Source organism: Oncorhynchus mykiss, chromosome 28 (genome assembly GCF_057628025.1).
Source record: "Oncorhynchus mykiss isolate SJ-2025 chromosome 28, ASM5762802v1, whole genome shotgun sequence".
In the NCBI taxonomy this organism is placed as follows: domain Eukaryota; kingdom Metazoa; phylum Chordata; class Actinopteri; order Salmoniformes; family Salmonidae; genus Oncorhynchus; species Oncorhynchus mykiss.
The window spans coordinates 15,204,634-15,223,796 of NC_143049.1; the positions used below are offsets into that span (position 1 = coordinate 15,204,634).

Below are 19,163 nucleotides of genomic sequence, written 5' to 3' on the forward strand. Positions count from 1 at the left end.
TCTCCCATGGCAGCCTCTTAACTTTTCCTTCTGGGAAGATGTCCTTTAGGTCCTTGAGGTCAACAACAGAGACATACGAGGGTCACTCCAAACCACACAAACAATGAGCAACCACCTGTAAAACGAACGTGTCAGGTCAGGAGATTCCCATTCCCTAGTGTTCCATATCATGTTAGCTAATTCACACTTATTGGGTGAAATAGCTGATTGCGTGAATCGATGTGTGAAAAGTGGTAATCTATGCGTTTATGCCAAGGTTTACCATCCTGTAGCTATGCTTGCTGTGGGTATCCAGATCACATCCCTCTGCGTATATACCCAGATGGATGTCTGGTTTGTCCTTGTCATCCAGGATGCGTGGCCCGTGCCAGCTTGCAGTGGGTTCAAATGTGCCCAGTGGCCAGATACACCAGCCTGGTCACCCCAGGCACTGTGCGGGCCACCGCCATAGGGATCTTAGCCTTCTTTGGCTTAGGCTTTGGCTTGTTTGGTTCTTTGGCAGGCTCTTTTGCCACCGGCTTCAGCCTGGAGCTGCTGGTTTCCACCTGCCATTGCCAGTGGCTGCTGCAGTTTACTGGGCTGCTTCATCTTTGCCCCACTGACGCCAAAATCATCATCGAACCCATCATCCCCGAGTTAGTCCAGAAGCTCATCGAGCTCATCTTGAGGTTCGGTCTTTTTCACCTCTTTGTCTGGACTGACTTCGGCGACAGTGGTGCGGCTGGCCTGTGTCTGGACAGAGTCTGGAACAGGGAATAGTTCTAGTAGGAGACAGTACTGGACACTTCAGAAAGGAACTTTTCAAGACACGGACAATACAAAAGCATCCAAAAACATCAACCAATATGAAGGGATAACTCACCTGGCTTTTGCTCTGCTCAGGAGGAGATGGTAAGTGCTTGCCAGTGCTGTTGGTGCTGCTGCTTTAGCCACTGCTGGAGCTGTGGCTGAACCTGGAATTGCTCTCCTTACTCACGCTCTCCCCAGAGGAATGAAAGTCCTCCTCATAGTCAGCCTCAGCTTGGTGACAGACACATTCAGTTACCCACAGTAACAGGACATTACATATGGCCAATAACTAGGTACTACATGTACAGTGCCTTGCGAAAGTATTCGGCCCCCTTGAACTTTGCGACCTTTTGCCACATTTCAGGCTTCAAACATAAAGATAAAAAACTGTATTTTTTTGTGAAGAATCAACAACAAGTGGGACACAATCATGAAGTGGAACGACATTTATTGGATATTTCAAACTTTTTTAACAATTCAAAAACTGAAAAATTGGGCGTGCAAAATTATTTTGCAGGTATTAGGGGTTGCAACAATGGTGGCAGATCATTTTAGAAAGAGAGGGTACAGGTTGTCCAGCCAAGCTGATTTGTACGGGCCCAGGTTGTGCAGTTATTTCAGAACATCTGCTATCTGGATTTGGGTGAAGGAGAAGCTGGAAAGCTTGGGCAAGTAGTTGCGGGGGGTGCGGAGCTGTTGGCCGGGGTTGGGGTAGCAAGGAGGAACGCATGGCCAGCTGTAGAGAAATGCTTGTTGGAATTCTCGATTATTGTGGATTTATCGGTGGTGACAGTGTTACCTAGCCTGAGAGCAGTGGGCAGCTGGGAGGAGGTGCTCTTATTCTCCATGGACTTTACAGTGTCCCAATACTTTTTGGAGTTAGAGCTCTACAGGATACAAATTTATGTTTGAAAAAGCTAGCCTTTGCTTTCCTGACTGACTGCGTGTATTGGTTCCTGACTTCCCTGAAAAGTTGCATATCGCGGAGACTATTCGATGCTAGTGCAGTCTGCCACAGGATGTTTTTGTGCTGGTCGAGGGCAGTCAGGTCTGGAGTGAACCAAGGGCTATATCTGTTCTTAGTTCTACATTTTTTTGAACGGGGAAGGCTTATTTAAGTTGGTGAGGAAATTACTTTTAAAGAGCGACGAGGTATCCTCGACTGACAGGATGAGGTCAATATCCTTCCAGGATACCCGGGCCAGGTCGATTAGAAAGGTCTGCTCGCAGAAGTGTTTTAGGGAGAGTTTGACAGTGATGAGGGGTGGTCGTTTGACCGCGGACCCATAGCGGATGCAGGCAATGAGGCAGTGATTGCTGAGATCCTGATTGAAAACAGCAGAGTTGTATTTGGAGGGCAAGTTGGTCAGGATAATATCTATGAGGGTGCCCATGTTTACGGATTTAGGGTTGTACCTGGTGGGTTCCTTGATAGTGTGTGTGAGATTGAGGGCATCTAGCTTAGATTGTAGGACTACCGGGTAGTTAACTTCTTGGTGACAGGGGGCAGTATTTTCACATCTGGATTAAATGCATGCCCAAATTCAACTGCCTGCTACTCATCCCCAGAAGATAAGAAATGTATATTATTAGTAGATTTGGGTAGAAAACACGTTGAAGTTTCTAAAACTGTTTGAATCACGTCTGTGAGTATCACAGAACTTATTTAGCAGGCGAAACCCCGAGGACAAACCATTCAGAATCTTAATTTTTTTTTGAGGTCGCTCTCTTTTCAATTTAATTGGGAATCCAGATTTCTAAGGGACCTTCTTGCAGTTCCTACCGCTTCCACTGGATGTCACCAGTCTTTAGAAATTGGTTGAGGTTTTTCCTTTGTGTAATGAAGAAGCAGCCCTGTTCAGAACGAGGGTCACTTGAAGTGTACTGTTAGATAGAGGCGCGTGACCAGAAAACTAGCTACAGTTTGTTTTCCTCCTGTATTGAACACAGATCATCCCGTCTTCAATTTTATCGATTATTTACATTACAAAATACCTAAAGTTCTATTACAAAAGTAGTTTGAAATGTTTTGGCAAAGTTTACAGGTAACTTTTGAGATATTTTGTAGTCACGTTGCGCAAGTTGGAACCTGTGTTTTTCTGGATCAAATTCGCCAAATAAATTGACATTTTGGATATATATCGGCAGAATTAATCAAACAGAAGGACCATTCGTGATGTTTATGGGACATATTGGAGTACCAACAAAAGAAGCCCGTCAAGGGTAAGGCATGAATTATATTTTTATTTCTGCAGGGTTGAAATATGCTTTTCTCTCTTTGTTTACGGAGGTGCTATCCTCAGATAATAGCATTGTTTGCTTTCGCTGAAAAGCCTTTTTGAAATCTGACATGTTGGCGGATTCACAAGTGTAGCTTTAATTTGCTATCTTGCATGTGTAATTTAATGAAAGTGATTTTTATAGTAATTTATTTGAATTTAGCGCTCTGCATTTTCCCTAGCGTCCCCACACATCTCAGAGAGTTTAAGCATATCCCAGTTTAGGTCACCTAACAGAACGAACTCTGAAGATAGATGGGAGGCAATCAATTCACATATGGTGTTCAGGGCCCAGCTGGGAGCAGAGGGGGGTCTATAACAGGCGGCAACAGTGAGAGACTTATTTCTGGAGAGATTCATGTAAAAAATTTGAAGCTTGAACTGTTTGGGCATAGACCTGGAAAGTATGACAGAACTTTGTAGGCTATCTCTGCAGTAGATTGCAACTCTTCCCGCTTTGGCAGTTCTATCTTGACGGAAAATGTTGTAGTTGGGGATGGAAATCTCAGAATTTTTGGTGGCCTTCCTAAGCCAGGATTCAGACACGACAAGGACATCAGGGTTGGCAAAGTGTGCTAAAGCACTGAATAAAACAAACTTAGGGAGGAGGCTTCTAATGTTAACATGCACGAAACCAAGGCTTTTATGGTTACAGAAGTCAACAAATGAGAGCTCCTGGAGAATGGGTGTGATGGTGGGGGCTCCAGGGCCTGGGTTAACCTCTACATCACCAGAGGAACAGAGGAGGGGTAGGATAAGGGTAAAGTGGTCACCTCGCCATTGTTCCTGTAAACAGACGAGGGATAGGGGTGAAGAAATGTAACCACTCACACTCACAGAGAGTCATGTCCACAGACCAAAATTAAAGTTTACAATGATTTTTCTGTAAACAATGTAAGTGTAAACAAAATTTTAAAAAACAGGGCACAACAAGCTCACATTTTAGTCTCTGACTGGGCAAGAGGAATAAGGGATCCACAAGCCACATTCAATAAAAATCATTAGGCACCATCAAATCAATCACCAACATCAATGTCCTCTGAAAAAAAACACAAAGAAATGCTCCTCCTACCAGTAAAGCACAGGGGTGTCAAATACATATTCATTTTTGTTTTAATAAGAATGCCATCAGAGTATAAATAAATAAAACATGTTTTGATTTGTTTAACACGTTTTTTGGTTACTACATGATTCCATATGTGTAATTTAATAGTTTTGATGTCTTCACTATTATTCTATAATGTAGAAAATAGTAAAAATAAAGAAAATCCCTTGAATGAGTAGGTGTGTCCAAACTTTTGACTGGTACTATACATCTGAAATTGCACCCTTAGGAAGCTTGTTTAGCTCAAAGATGCTCTCTATAGCTGTACTCACAGGCCTATTGGGAAATTCAGGTGTGTTAACTCTAACAACGTTCCTAGTCTGGAGACTTTTCCTGCAGCTGAGCAAAAGAGACAAATGTATCATCAAAGAGAAATTGGGCTGGTGAGGAGAGGCCCAGTAGGTGCCAGATGCCAAAAGCCCCATAATTGATTGGGCCTGATAGAGAGAAAAGCCTCGAAGGCTAAATGCTAATCGGAACTGATTCCACATTTTAAGAGACTGCTTTACAATTGGGTTGACACACCTTTTGCCTAGGGACATTGGGAGAGACGAGCACAACACAGAGGAAAGTGCAGCAGGTTTACATGATTCAGACTCAATCTGGACCCAGAGAGGTCTTGGGTGAGTAGGATCAGTCTGTAGCCAGTTCAAAGGGGCTCTGAAATTTGCAGCCCAATAGTATGTCTGAAGATCTGGTAGAGCTAAACCACCCATTAGACTTCTGTAAATGTTTTCTCCCAATCCGTGGAACCTTATCCACCTTTCTTTTGGGACTTTTTCAGCGCAACATTTTCTCTTGATTGCAAGCTGTTTTTCCCCGATCAATAGACAAATAAACATAGAAATCAAATTTAATAGAGACATTGGTGATTTTATCAATGTAATCAGATTTAAAATATTAGGCTGTTATTGACATTGAAATTGTGTTTAATCTGTAGCATATGAATTGGGCTGCTATTATGTTCTGTTCCTCCAACTTTTAGCTGAGAATGTTTTTTTGTCCCAAGCCCAAACCTATTGCCGACTCCTGCTGTACGTAGTTTAGCGGTATAGGAGGGGGGCGGCAGTTTTTTATCTCGCCTAGGGCAGCAGAATGTCCATGGCCGGCCCCTGCCAGTAGGTGTACAAAAACATTAAAGGGAATTTTTTTGAAAAGTGGGGTTACAAGTTGACCAATTTTCAAAGCAGAATTACTTTCACACTGTTCCTAGTGTATGATATACAATTTTCTAGCTCTGAGTGTTTACTTTTATCCAATGTAAAAAACACAATTAAAAATGTTGCTACTTAAGAACGAATCGAGCCTGTCGGTCAGTTATAAAATGGGTTGTTTGGGTCCTGGATGCGGATTGGTTGATAGCAGGGATTTATAGCACCACAATTCCCATATTCCATGGGGAATGTCTGATAACAGTTCAGTAAGATTTATCAATGCGCATCCACTGTCCCACAGCCCAGCCAGTAAATTTATAAACTTAATCTCCCCCGGAAAATAGTGTCTAGACAATATTTCGTCCCCATGTAACAATCCTAGCGTGTCCGACATGCAACATGTTGCAGTTTTGTTTGTCATCTCCACTGTGCCATGCATATGAATGTGATGAGACTGACAACTTCTCTGACCCAGGCAAGTTAATTTATTAAGGATACATTAATATAATGGATGTACAGTTTAAGTCAGAAGTTTATATACACCTTAGCCAAATACATTTAAACTCAGTTTTTCACAATTCCTGACATTTAATCTCAGTAAAAAATCCCTGTTTTAGGACAGTTAGGATCACCACTTTATTTTAAGAATGTGAAATGTCAGAATAATTGTAGAGAGAATGATTTCTTTCTTTCATCAAATTCCCAGTGGGTCAGAAGTTTACATACACTCAATTAGTATTTGGTAGCATCGCCTTTAAATTGTTTATCTTCGGTCAAGCATTTCGTGTAGCCTTCCACATGCTTCCCACAATAAGTTGGGTAAATTTTGGCCCATTCCTCCTGACAGAGCTGGCGTAACTCAGTCAGGTTTGTAGGCCTCCTTGCTTGCACACGCTTTTTCAGTTCTGCCCACACATTTTCTATGGGATTGAGGTCAGGGCTTTGCGATGGCCACTCCAATACCTTGACTTTGTTGACCTTAAGGCATTTTGCCACTACTTTGAAAGTAAGCTTGGGGTCATTGTCCATTTGGAAGACCCATTTGTGACCAAGCTTTAACTTCCTGACTGATGTCTTGAGATGTTGCTTCAATATTTCCACATAATTTTCCTACCTCACGATGCCATCTATTTTGTGAAGTGCACCAGTTCCTCCTGCAGCAACACACACCTCCTGCACCCCACAACATGATGCTGCCACCCCCGTGCTTCACGGATGGGATGGTGTTCTTCGGCTTGCAAGCCTCCCCCTTTTTCCTCCAAACATAACGATGGCCAAACAGTTCCATTTTTGTTTCATCAGACCAGAGGACATTTCTCCAAAAAGTACAATCTTTGTTCCCATGTGCAGTTGCAAACCGTAGTCTGGCTTTTTTATGGCGGTTCTGGAGCAGTGGCTTCTTCCTTGCTGAGCGACCTTTCAGGTTATGTCGATATACAGTGCCTTGCGAATGTATTCGGCCCCCTTGAACTTTGCGACCTTTTGCCACATTTCAGGCTTCAAACATAAAGATATAAAACTGTATTTTTTTGTGAAGAATCAACAACAAGTGGGACACAATCATGAAGTGGAACGACATTTATTGGATATTTCAAACTTTTTTAACAAATCAAAAACTGAAAAATTGGGCGTGCAAAATTATCCAATAAATGTCGTTCCACTTCATGATTGTGTCCCACTTGTTGTTGATTCTTCACAAAAAAAATACAGTTTTATATCTTTATGTTTGAAGCCTGAAATGTGGCAAAAGGTCGCAAAGTTCAAGGGGGCCGAATACTTTCGCAAGGCACTGTAGGATTGATTTGCACTTTTCGCACCAAAGTACGTTCATCTCTAGGAGAGAATGCGTCTTCTTCCTGAGCGGTATGACAGCTGTGTGGTCCCATGATGTTTATACTTGCATACTATTGTTTGTCCAGATGAACGTGGTACCATCAGGCGTTTGGTAATTGCTCCCAAGGATGAACCAGACTTGTGGAGGTCTACAATTTTTTTCTGAGGTCTTGGCTGATTTCTTTTGATTTTCCCATGATGTCAAGCAAAAAGTAACTGAGTTTGAAGGTAGCCCTTGAAATACATCCACAGGTACACCTCCAATTGACTCAAATGATGTCAGTTAGTCTGTCAGAAGCTTCTAAAGCCATGACATAATTTTCTGGAAATTTCCAAGCTGTTTAAAGGCACAGTCAACTTAGTGTATGTAAACTTCTGACCCATGGGAATTGTGATACAGTGAATTAGAAGTGAAATCATCTGTCTGTAAACACTTGTTGAAAAAATTACTTGTGTTATGCACAAGGTAGAAAAAACAACAGGTTGGGCTCAAAACAGGTGACGGGTCACCACTGCAGCAAACTATGTGCATTTTCATTTGTTTTACCTTAGTTACTATTGCCAACTCTAAGGATACAGTTGAAGTTAGAAGTTAACATACACTTAGGTTGGAGTCACAACCACTCAACAAATGTCTTGTTAACAAACTATAGTTTTGGAATGTCGGTTAAGAATGTTTATCTTTTTAAGCTTGGAAAAGAGACCCTTTCAGACAGATGTTTCAAATCCTTAAACACAGACTTGGACCACACACCATGTCCATAAATAGCAGGCCGAGGAAGCAAAATAGTGATTGCTTTGCAACGCTTGCAGTTAGCCGCTGATTCCTTTCAAACCACTCATTGTTGAATTTGCGATTTCCAACTTGTTGTGTAATGTTTATGTCCAATGGCCGATGAGCACCGACACGTTTTATCTATAATTTCTCTTCATAAGACAAGGATTGAAAAGGATTTGCCAGTAGAATGTCAATGTGATTCATGCTGTTTGTTTGTTTAGCTTGCTAGCTAAGATTTCGAAAGTACGATGTTGACATTATCAGTCCAATCAAAGCTATGGTAGATATAATGTGATTTGATATCATTTTATCTGTGGCCAATGACCTTAAGCCTTCTTGGATGGGGTACTTCTTTGGCAGCACCCAAGGCGGCTGTAACTGCCTAGCTCCCCATGTAGAATATGCTGTGAGCCAATCACGACGCAACTAGAGAACATTACCTGCCCCTTCGCTCTGTATTTTCCGCTGGCTGCCCCACCGCCACAGAAAGCACTGAGCTAGGCTGAAACACCTGCATTTTGGAGCTGCCATACTCAAGGAAGCAAGAAAGAGACCCCGTGTTTGTACTACATAAATGTGTTTTTACATTGTTTGCAAATTGATATGTGACACATATTAATGCCAAAATAACATGCAAAACAGGACAAAAATGACAGGTCGGGCTCAAAACATGATGAGTCGCCACTATGTCGGCTAATCGCTAAATTAGCAAGTTCGTTTCTTCAATATGTAGATAGAGCTCACTTTAGTAATTATTAGCCATAATGTCCAGCATGCTACTGGCAACACTGGTCGTGCTGAGAAGTCTAAAATATGGTCCAACTAGCAAGTGTTGCACTCTGAAAATATTCCCAATCCCTTGCTGAATGAAAATCGTCCACAATTCCAGTTTTCATTCAGACGCTCAACATCAAAGCAATTTTGTAACTGCAGAACCACCACCAGTGTTTTCAAATCTGTGCTCCTGCATATATCGTCAGCTGTCGCACAGACAGGCAGACGCATAGACGGACTGACAGCCAGGAGTCAATATTATGAACCTTTACGTCATAAATTTGTCAGCTAAATTACACATTTATTATGTATCACTCAACTCTCATTTAACAGTCTCGTTTGTATTGAAAGCGATATGTATTGTTGATGTAAGTGTTGCTGTAGTCGTGGATGGATCAGAAGGACAGATGTAGAACGTGTTCGAGAGAAATTATCAATAAGCCTATGCATGCAACATGTCATAATTACCTGGAGAAATCTGACCTGCAATTTGTAAACAAAGCTAATATACTTATAATTCGTAAAACCTTTATTTGTATCGCTTCGAAGTGATCCAAATGGCAAATTAATATTTCATCTATACATTTCAAGATACACTATATATACAAAAGTATGTGGACACCCCTTCAAATTAGTAGATTTGTCTATTTCAGCCACACCCGTTGCTGATTGGTGTATAAATCGAGCACACAGCCATGCAATCTCCATAGACAAACATTGGCAGTAGAATGGCCTTACAGAAGAGCTTAGTGACTTTCAATGTGGCACCTTCATAGGATGCCATCTTTCCAAAATGTCAGTTTGTCAAATTTCTGACCTGCTATATCTGCCCAGATCAACTGTAAGTGCTGTTATTGTGAATCAGAAATGTCTAGGAGCAACAAAGGCTCAGCCACGAAGTGGTAGGCTACACAAGCTCACAGAATGGGACAACCGAGTGACGAATCACGCTTCGCCATCTGGCAGTCCGCTGGACGAATCTTGGTTTGGCGGAGGCCAGGAAAACGCTACCTGCTCGAATGCATAGTGCCAACTGTAAAGTTTGGTAGAGGAGGAATAATGGTCTGGGGCTGTTTTTGATGGTTCGGGCTAAGCCCCTTAGTTCCAGTGAAGGGACATCATAACGCCACAGCATAAAATGACATTTTAGATGATTCTGTCCTTCTAACTTTGTGGCAACAGTTTGGGTAAGTCCCTTTCCTGTTTCAGCATGACAATGCGAGGTCCATACAAAAATGGTTTGTTGAGATTGGTGTGGAAGAACTTGACTGGCCTGCACAGAGCCCTGACCTCAACCCCATCGAACACCTTTGGGATGAATTGGAAGGCCGACTGCGAGCCAGGCCTAACCGCCCAACATAACTACTCAACTTCAATAATGCTTTTGTGGCTGAATAGAAGCAAGTTTCCTACAGCAATGTTCCAACATCTAGTGGAAAGCCTTCCCAAAAGAGTGGAGGCTATTATAGCACAAAGGTGGGACCAATTCCTTATTAATGTCCATGATTTTGGAATGAGATGTTCGACGAGCAGGTGTCCACATACTTTTGGTGAAGTAGTGACATTTTATTTGGGACTTACTGAGTCTGTCTTTAATTAAACGTATTTGTCACATTTCACTTTCCATATGACTATCACTCAAAAATCTAATATTCAGAGTTCCATTCCTTGCAATGCTTGACCATTTTATTTCAAAATAGAAGTTGACAAAGCTGAATATTTAACAAGTTGAGGAGTTTATCGCTGACTGTCATTGAGTGATTGGTTCTACTGTTGTAATGGATAAGAGTGTTTGCTAAATGACTCAAATGTAAATGTAATACTTGTAAGACTAGGCCACCATCTAGTGGAAAATGTGTGGTATTCTGTAGTTTTACTTTAGCACCATAGTATCAAATAGCCTATGACCCTTTCAACAATATTGCATTGATATGTATTGTGTAAATAATGTTCTTATTCACTTCCTTAGGCATACAGTAGTTTTGACCCTTGTTCTTTCTTGATCGATTAAGCAGAAGGATGTCCAAGCAATTGCATGGTGCTTCAACTGAAAGAAAAAGGAATTCCAAATGAATAAAACCAGGTGTGACATTAGGTGGGACTGTTGACCTCCCTCTGCTCAAGCCATGTGATTCCCTATTGACTATCTTCTCCATCTGTTGGAGGCTGGAAACACTCAAATCGTGGTACAGACCGACTCTTATCATACACTGTAGCTGTTTTATTTGATTCTTGATCGTCTTTTTCTGGCTTTTTCAAGTGCTTTGAGGTTATTTTTTTTGTAATGAAAAGCGCAACAGAAGTTGAATAAATTGTTGTTGTTATTAGGCTTTTCAAATAGGCTTGAGTGGGTTACATTATTCACAGTAAACATTAAGATGATCAATTAACAGATGTTAGCAATATACTAGTGACTATATAATATAACATGCTGTACTTGATCTAACACTGACTCATATCCCTGCAGAGAGTATATGATTGTTGGGATGAATTCCATGCATAGCCCCTTTCCCTTCCTTCCCTATGCAGCCTGTGTAGCCTACGTTGATCTCAGCTAGACTCCTTGGCTCCCACTCTCCTGGATTTAGCCGCACAGCACTAATCATCATCCCTCAAGGATTCCGCACAAAATCGTTTCTAACCATAGTCAACGACAACTTGAGGAATAAGAAGAGAATAAGACAAATTTCGTGTCATTTTGATAGCAGGTGCCCTGCCGCGAGTCGCATAACATGTAGAATGGAGAAAGGGACGTCACTTCAAGGTAAATTATGTTTTTACAGATCAGTTAATTGGTGTTTCTTCCAACCTTCCATTACTGTATTCCCTGCGGAACCATTGTAAGTTGTTTCTAGTCGTTTATTATGTTCTCTGATTATATTGTAATGTTCTTAATTGGTGGTTTTCGTTCATTTGAAATGTCCATAAAAACATCCTATAATTCCAAATATACCTGCTTTTATTATCGCATTAGGATCTAGGATCTTCATTTCACAGCCGACCCATGTTTGACACACACCAGTTAGGAGAAAGGGCAGGTATAACTTGCCAACTCTTGTTTCAAACAATTCCGGGTACGTGGGCGCACTAATTAAGTGTTGTGCAAGATAACAGCCAAGGAAATGTTTCCAAATGAAAAATGACAAGAGAATCTCAATGGAGTGGTTAACTTTATGATGACGATTGAAACAGGCATGTGGACATCCTGATTATCTAGTCTATTCTATTCTATTCTAGCTACCCCATGGCTTTATGTTTGTGAGGGAAGACCTTTTTCTGTCATTCATTTATTCAGCTACTATGACACCTGTCATATGGCAGAATAAATAGTACTACTAATGATCCGCTCAAATATACCTTATGCATTAACTGAAGTCCAGACTGATATGATTCACATCGTGTTGGTTTAGGTGTGTCTAACCTTTTTCCCACAGCTTCAATGTTGCTTTAATGATAATATGAGGCCAAGGTCCAGGACACAAAGCACAATAGAATACTCTCACCCTTTCACGGTATGCTGGCTGTCACAGGCTGTCCCTCTACTGTAGCCTAGGTGAGAGCAGAGGCAGCTCTGCAGTCATGTCTCCTGTGGCTGTACAGGTCTAATGAGCCTAGCTGCTGATAAGTGACTCACTCTCCCTCCTCTCCCTGTGCCTCAGCTCTCCCACACTCCATAAAGCTCCTTTCAGATCCTGCTCAATGGAAACGGCCTTGTCTCTCCTCTGTCTCAGACAGTCACAGCTATCCGCTGTTCTGTTCTCTTGCCAATGCCTACATACTTAAATAGCCAATTGAGGTGCCTGATACAGGTGTAGGATCCTAATTTGAGCTAGTTTACTACAGCAGGAAAATAATCCTACAGGAACAGGAAATATACATATTTATATGGATTATAATTAATGGACAATTTTGTAGCGTTTTATGCATTTTTTCATAAGGTATAATCAAGTCTGAAATTTCAAAGTGGAAATGACAAACTTCAGAAGTCTTTTTAAACCTCAAATACACTACATGTTTTACATTTCTTGCATTGCAGGAAAGTTATACTGCAACAGGGTAATCAAATTAAGATCAGCCAGGGTAATCCTGTGAGATCCGTTGGAGCAAGGATGTTAATAACGGTGTGATGAACCCCTGGCATTTACATTATCATCCAATGATGTGCTCTTATTCAGGTCATTTTAATATAGTGTATGATTGGGTAGATTTTGTTCGTGTAATCAGATTGCATTCAGGAAAGGTGAGGTTAGAGAGGATCAGGTCATTCTTTTACTCCATTGAAATGAATGTTCTCCTATTGGTGAATTGTAATTGCCGTATTCTGTTGTCAGCATCCTCGTTTTGGAGATTGTATTGTGTTCCCTAGAAACAAAAGTCTAGAGTGAAAGCTCGGTTTTCCATCTATAATTCTCCTTACCCAATTATCCTCTCTACGTGCTTGGTTCGTTAGTAAATATTGGTTATGTATTAGTAGTTAGCTTCACATAAACAGCTATTAACGCCGAAAGAACATAGGACTGCATCCAGGGAGATCACTGTACTTTTCTTTTCATCCAGCTGTGCGAAATGGCAAGATACACCCAATTATTCTTCAGTCAAATATCAATACAGACTTACGCCTCCGCAAGGATCAGACTTTCAACTCCTTTTATTTGACAACATCGTCATCATCACTAAAAGGAACGGACCAACTGTGAAATAAAGGTGACCATTGGGTGCTCCTACATTGAACACGATGTTAAAGGATTAAAATAGCGAACCTCGAGGCAGATAGGAGAAAACAAATCTTGTCTGGTCTGCATAAGATAAGACCGAACAGAGATTTTTTTTAGCTTGTTATTAGCTTCTGGTTATCAGATTGAGTTACAGAAAAAATGTATTCTAAGACTCTGTACAGAAAACTATTACCAGAACATTGTTCATATATTATCTTTCTCTCTCTCTCTCTCTCTCTCTCTCTCTCTCTCTCTCTCTCTCTCTCTCTCTCTCTCTCTCTCTCTCTCTCTCTCCCCCTCTCTCTCTCTCTCCCCCTCTCTCTCTCTCTCCCCCTCTCTCTCCCTCTCCCTAGCATTATGTTGATCCCAGCAGCTCTTCTATCCAGAGATGCTCAACAGCTCAGATAAATCTCTCTCTCTGATGCCAGACCACTGTGCCCCAGTGGGTTTGGCTTCCGGTCCCAAAGTCTGCACCACCAGTAGGGGGATGCACGGCACCCGCTCCTCCCTCTCTCTACCTGAGCCCGAGGCATGGCGTCGGACCCCGATGCCCAGCCCGGGCACCACCCGTCAGGGGGGCCTAGCCCAGGGGTCCCGTTCCTGCTCCCTGCAGGTTCCCCGCTCCGGCCTGGAGACCCTCGCTCTACCCCCGCGGGCAGCCAGCTTCGACGTCCCTTACAGGGTGGAAAAGGCCGGGTCGGACACAGGCTCGGGGTCTGTGAGCCCCTGTAGTATGCAGAGGAGACGCGGGGGCATCGTGGATCAGAAGGATGTGATCAGAGCCCACGAGTCGCACAAGATGCAGAGCACACCACAAGCCCGCAGGAAAGAGTGGGAGTAAGTACACAAGATAGAGGGGGAGGGGTTCTCTCTTCACATCTCTGGCATGTGTCAAGATGAAAAGAAGCACGGGAAAGAAATGTACAGAATGTATACAGGAATAAAATGTATACAGTCATTTATAGGAATGCACAGTATAATCAGCCAACATTGAGGTCAGTGGCGTAGCGCAGTTTTGCAGGGCCGACGCAAGGTTCGAGCATGCCTCCCCAACCCCCCCAAAATATATTATTATAATTATTCTTACTATTTATTATTATATTTTTGCCATGGGGCAGAGCAAAATTATGTTGAACCTAAGCTACAGTATGCGTAGCTTGCTTGTGGAACATTGAGCTCTGAAGCCTGGAGCTCTGATTAACTCCTTAGCATCAGGAAGGAACTCCTTAGGAACTCACTTGACTGTGTCACTCTATCACTGTCGACCCCCCTCATTTCTCTATCCCCCTCTCGCCCCCACCGGCCCCAACACATGCTCTTCATCATACCGTACATACAGCACATACTGTTATATACTGGGTCCTTGTGTCACTCTCTCTTTGTCTCTGTCTCTCTCATGCTTTCTTTCTCTCATGTGTCCTCTCTCTCTCTATTTCTCTCTGATGAATTCACTCTCATTCTGTCTTCTCTGTGCTCTCTCTCACTCTGTCATACACACGTACGTAATTACTCTTTTGTATCCCTATTACACAAGCACACACTCTCTTGCTCCCCCCCCCCCCCCCCCCACCGCCCCCTCACTCATTCATCATATACAGCCAAACATAATTGGGAGAGCTGTTTATTTTGGGTTGCAACCCAGTGTTCCAATGTGCAACATTGAATGCAACGGTTACTCTCTCAGTCTTGCACTATGGTGTCTATCAGGTTTGGGAATCACTGGGAATTCACCCTTAACAACAGTTTCAGCATGTCAAAATGAGATTCAATTTGGGAACTCACACATTTATTCCCACGCGTTCCCCCCGAATCCCAGCTCAAGTGTTTTTGGAGGCCTAATAGCATGTCCAGCAGAAAGGCCAGGCATCATGGTTTATCATGGTTTATCTGAGTGTAGTGTGCATACCTGACCATTAGAGGATGCCACAGAATAAAACAAAGCAGACCGTGGAAAATCAGATAGATAGTGGAGATGACAATTGAAAGAGAACGTCTTGTTCTTCCTAGCGATACACAAAATAGTTTGGGTATTTGCTAAACATGAGCAGTAGAGCAGTAGAGATGGTGAGGCTACACAAGTGGTGGATGACTGGTTTCAATAAAGTATTTATTTTTGACAAGTGTCACAGGATGGGATGGACCAACCACTTTTGACTGGCAGTTGTCATCTTTGAGCAATATTGTACAGGATAGCGATTGCCGTAGGAGACATAAACAACATTTTACCATTATCAAAATGCAACTTTGATTTGGGGTGTGGTGTACAGTTTGTTACGAAGAATATGTCTATGTATATAAGCTTCAGTTATTGGTATGTCCAAACTAACATAACTCAGGAATATAGCGTGTCTGTTGCTAGGTAACGGAGAAAAATAAAAAGGATAAAGCCACTCCAGTCACTGTTTTTTGGTGAAAGTCTCTGTCGACAGTTACATAAATGCTCTTCCGAGTTCTGGCGATAAGTACACCCATTAACGTTTTAACGTGGTGCATCTGGGAATATCTTTAAAAAGGGCTGTGCTTATTAAAATTTCCTCCTCCTAAATGTTGTGAAGAGATAAATACATAATTTGTTTTCCTGCAATGTCTTGAGAAACAAGAGATGGCACCGGAACTGCTCATCTCCTCTTTGTACATCCAATACAAAACTTCATACTGAAACACATAATAACAGCACACCATTTCCGCCATGAACCCCTTACTGAGGTCATCTTAGTGGAGGTGTAGTGCAGCTGTGGCCTCCACCTACTACATCCGGTTAACCCCACCAGAACAGGCAGAAGGTTACTTGATTGTTCCTGGTGCTGTCATAGGAACAACCATGCTAAACCTTCTGATGCCATGAATTATGAAGTGACATCTGAAGGCTTGATTATTATGCATGACGTGGATTCAATCTGGAAACACACTGAAACGTGTTTCTCTATGCAACTTGTTACATCCAACACAGTAAGCTGAGCGGTGTTCATACACGTTCAGTTCACTTATTTTACCAGATAGAAATATTGTTTGAAGGTGGTATTGGCCTCTCCGTTTATCTAGAGGGACTGAAACCTTGACATGATGTGCTTGAAGCGGAGTTGCCCTGGGGGGAAAAACGATTTCTGTAGGAAGAGGTTGCTCTATTGTGCAATGTGGCTTTTGTTGGCAAAATGAAAAGAACAGAGCAGAAATTCAAGAGAGCTGTGTCGCTATGGAAACAACTGTTAAGATAGAGAAAAAGGAATGTTTACAGAAATTTACAAATATTTTAGGCCTACCTCTGAGGGTCTTTTTTTGTGCTTTATGTAATGGAGGTTTATGTAAAACAGATAGCTGGATTTAAATGTTTTTTTTTTTTTTTTTAATTCTCCCTCCTTCTTTCTTGCTCCCCCTCTCTTTCTTTCTCTCTTTATCTCTCTCTCCTTATCTGCACATACAGTATACATCGCATACAGTATACCCATAGGGATGGGGGGAGGGAGTGTTTGGACGACGTGGTAGTCATTTGTAAGACCCATCTCCACATCTCCCTCGGCCCCCATTGGGAAGGGAAGGACAGCCGCAGATGGAATGAGAGAGCCTGGTTGCCAAATGAGGTCTCCATCACACTCTGAACTAGTGTTAAAGCCCCTGCTTTCTCCTCTCTCTCCCTCATAAAGGGGGGGGCGGCCCTTCAAGATCTATTTCATGATCTATTTTTATTTAAGACATGATATTCCGATATTAGCACAATGACCTGGATTGGTTAAATGTTTTTAACAGTAGCCTACAAGTTCGTCTTCACGAATACAAACATCTCAATGCTCTGGGTGTGTAGCCTAAAGCGAATACAGTCACCTCCAAAAGTTTTGGCGCTCTTGATAACGGATTATTACATACAGCAACACATTTTTGGTTGTTTTTGGCACTGTACTCCAGCACTTTCGATTAGAAATGATACAATGAATATGAGGTTAAAGTGCAGACTGTCAGCTTTAATTTGATAGTATTCCCACCCATAGCGGGTGAACCGTTTAGAAATTACCCCCAAGACATGCTATCCTCTCACCATTACAATACCAGTGAAGGTTAGCGTTTTAGGATGAGGTTATGATATTAGTGCGATTGTAACTTTCTCACTCATCATTATTCACGATCCATTCAGGATTATCTGGAATCATGGTATCATCCACATTAATGTAGAAGTGTTTAGAAAGATATTATATTCTTACAATAAAAGTGACTCCAAAATGACACAATACATTATTTACCATTAATTTCTATTGGGCACAAAATAATCTGAAACACAAGCAAAACAAACAGAAAATGCCATCCAACAAATTCGTAGAGTCACATGCTTGATGTAGTCAATTGTAGGGTATTTTAATCCATATCAGGTGAACCATTTAGAAATTACAGCACTTTTTGTACATACAGTGCATTCTGAAAGTGTTCAGACCTTTTTCAAATGTTGTTACCTTACAGCCTTACTTTAAAATGGATTAAATTATCCCCCCCCCCCCCCCCCCCGTATCAGTCCACACAAAGTTAGACGCACAAATAAAAGCCAAAGAAAAGTCCAAGGGCCACAGTTGGAGAATTACAGAACTTGGTCACATCTTCAGGACTGAAAAATATGGTGGTGGATCTTTGATGTTATGGGGCTGTTTTGCTTTCACTGGTCCTCGTCAAGGTGTACATCATCATGAACTCTACCAAGTACCAGGACATTATAGCCAAAAACCTGGTTGCCTCTGCTAGGAGGCTGAAACCAGACCACAAGTTTTTATTTATCTTTATTTAACTAGGAAAGTCAGTTAAGAACAAATTCTTATTTTCAATCATGGCCCAGGACCAGTGGGCTAACTGCCTGTTCAGGGGCAGAGCGACAGATTTGTTGTCAGCTTGGGGGTTTGAGCTTGCAACCTTCTGGTTGCTAGTCCAACGCTCTAAACACTAGGCTACCCTGCCACCCAGGCAGTGGATCTTCCAGCAAGACAATGACCCCCAAGACAAACTCCTACCTAATATATTGAATTATGCTTGGTTGACAACGCAAACATATATCAACGATCTACTGCTTGGATAGTTAGATCTGAGCCACTGGCTTAATCCTATTATTTGATTTCTTTAACTTTTTTTGGTTGAGATACAGATTTGAATCCAACATATCATAAGTTAATGGCTATTTACCATATGGCAAAAGTGTTACTGAATTGTGTTTGGCTGTCAATGCAAACAAATATCAACATTTAAAGGAGATGAACTCATCACTAAGCTAAGGACCCTGGGACTAAACACCTCTCTCTGCAACTGGATCCTGGACTTCCTGACGGGCAGCCCCCAGGTGGTATGGGTAGGCAATAACTTGTCTGCCACACTGATCCTCAATACTGGGGCCCCTCCGGGGTGTGTACCTAGTCCCCTCCTGTACTTGCTGTTCACCCATGACTGCGTGGCCAAACATAACTCCAACTCCATCATTAAGTTTTCTGACGACACAACACCGACAACGATGAGACAGCCTATAGGGAGGAGGTCAGAGAACTGGCAGTGTGGTGCCAGGACAATAACCTCTCCCTCAATGTGAGCAAGACAAATGAGCTGATCGTGGACTACAGGAAAAGACGGGCCGAACAGGCCCCCATTAACATCGACGGGGTTGTAGTGGAGCGGGTCGAGAGTTTCAAGTTCTTTGCTGTCCGCATCACCAACAAACTATCATGGTCCAAACACACCAAGACAGTCGTGAAGAGGGCATGACATAACCTTTCC

At 42.1% G+C, this 19,163-nt stretch overlaps 1 protein-coding gene across 2 annotated transcripts in view; it reads left to right on the plus strand.

Annotated features, from left to right (window-relative positions):
* Window positions 1-13,792: 13,792 nt before the first annotated feature.
* The window catches only part of LOC110508606 (voltage-dependent R-type calcium channel subunit alpha-1E), a 94,339-nt gene continuing 88,968 nt past the window's right edge, over window positions 13,793-19,163 (plus strand). For both annotated transcript variants that reach the window (XM_036966537.2, XM_036966538.2), the window contains exon 1: window positions 13,793-14,264. In XM_036966537.2, coding sequence (XP_036822432.2) covers window positions 13,816-14,264 — 449 coding nt within the window. In that variant the 5' untranslated portion in view covers window positions 13,793-13,815. The remainder of the gene's footprint in view (window positions 14,265-19,163) is intronic.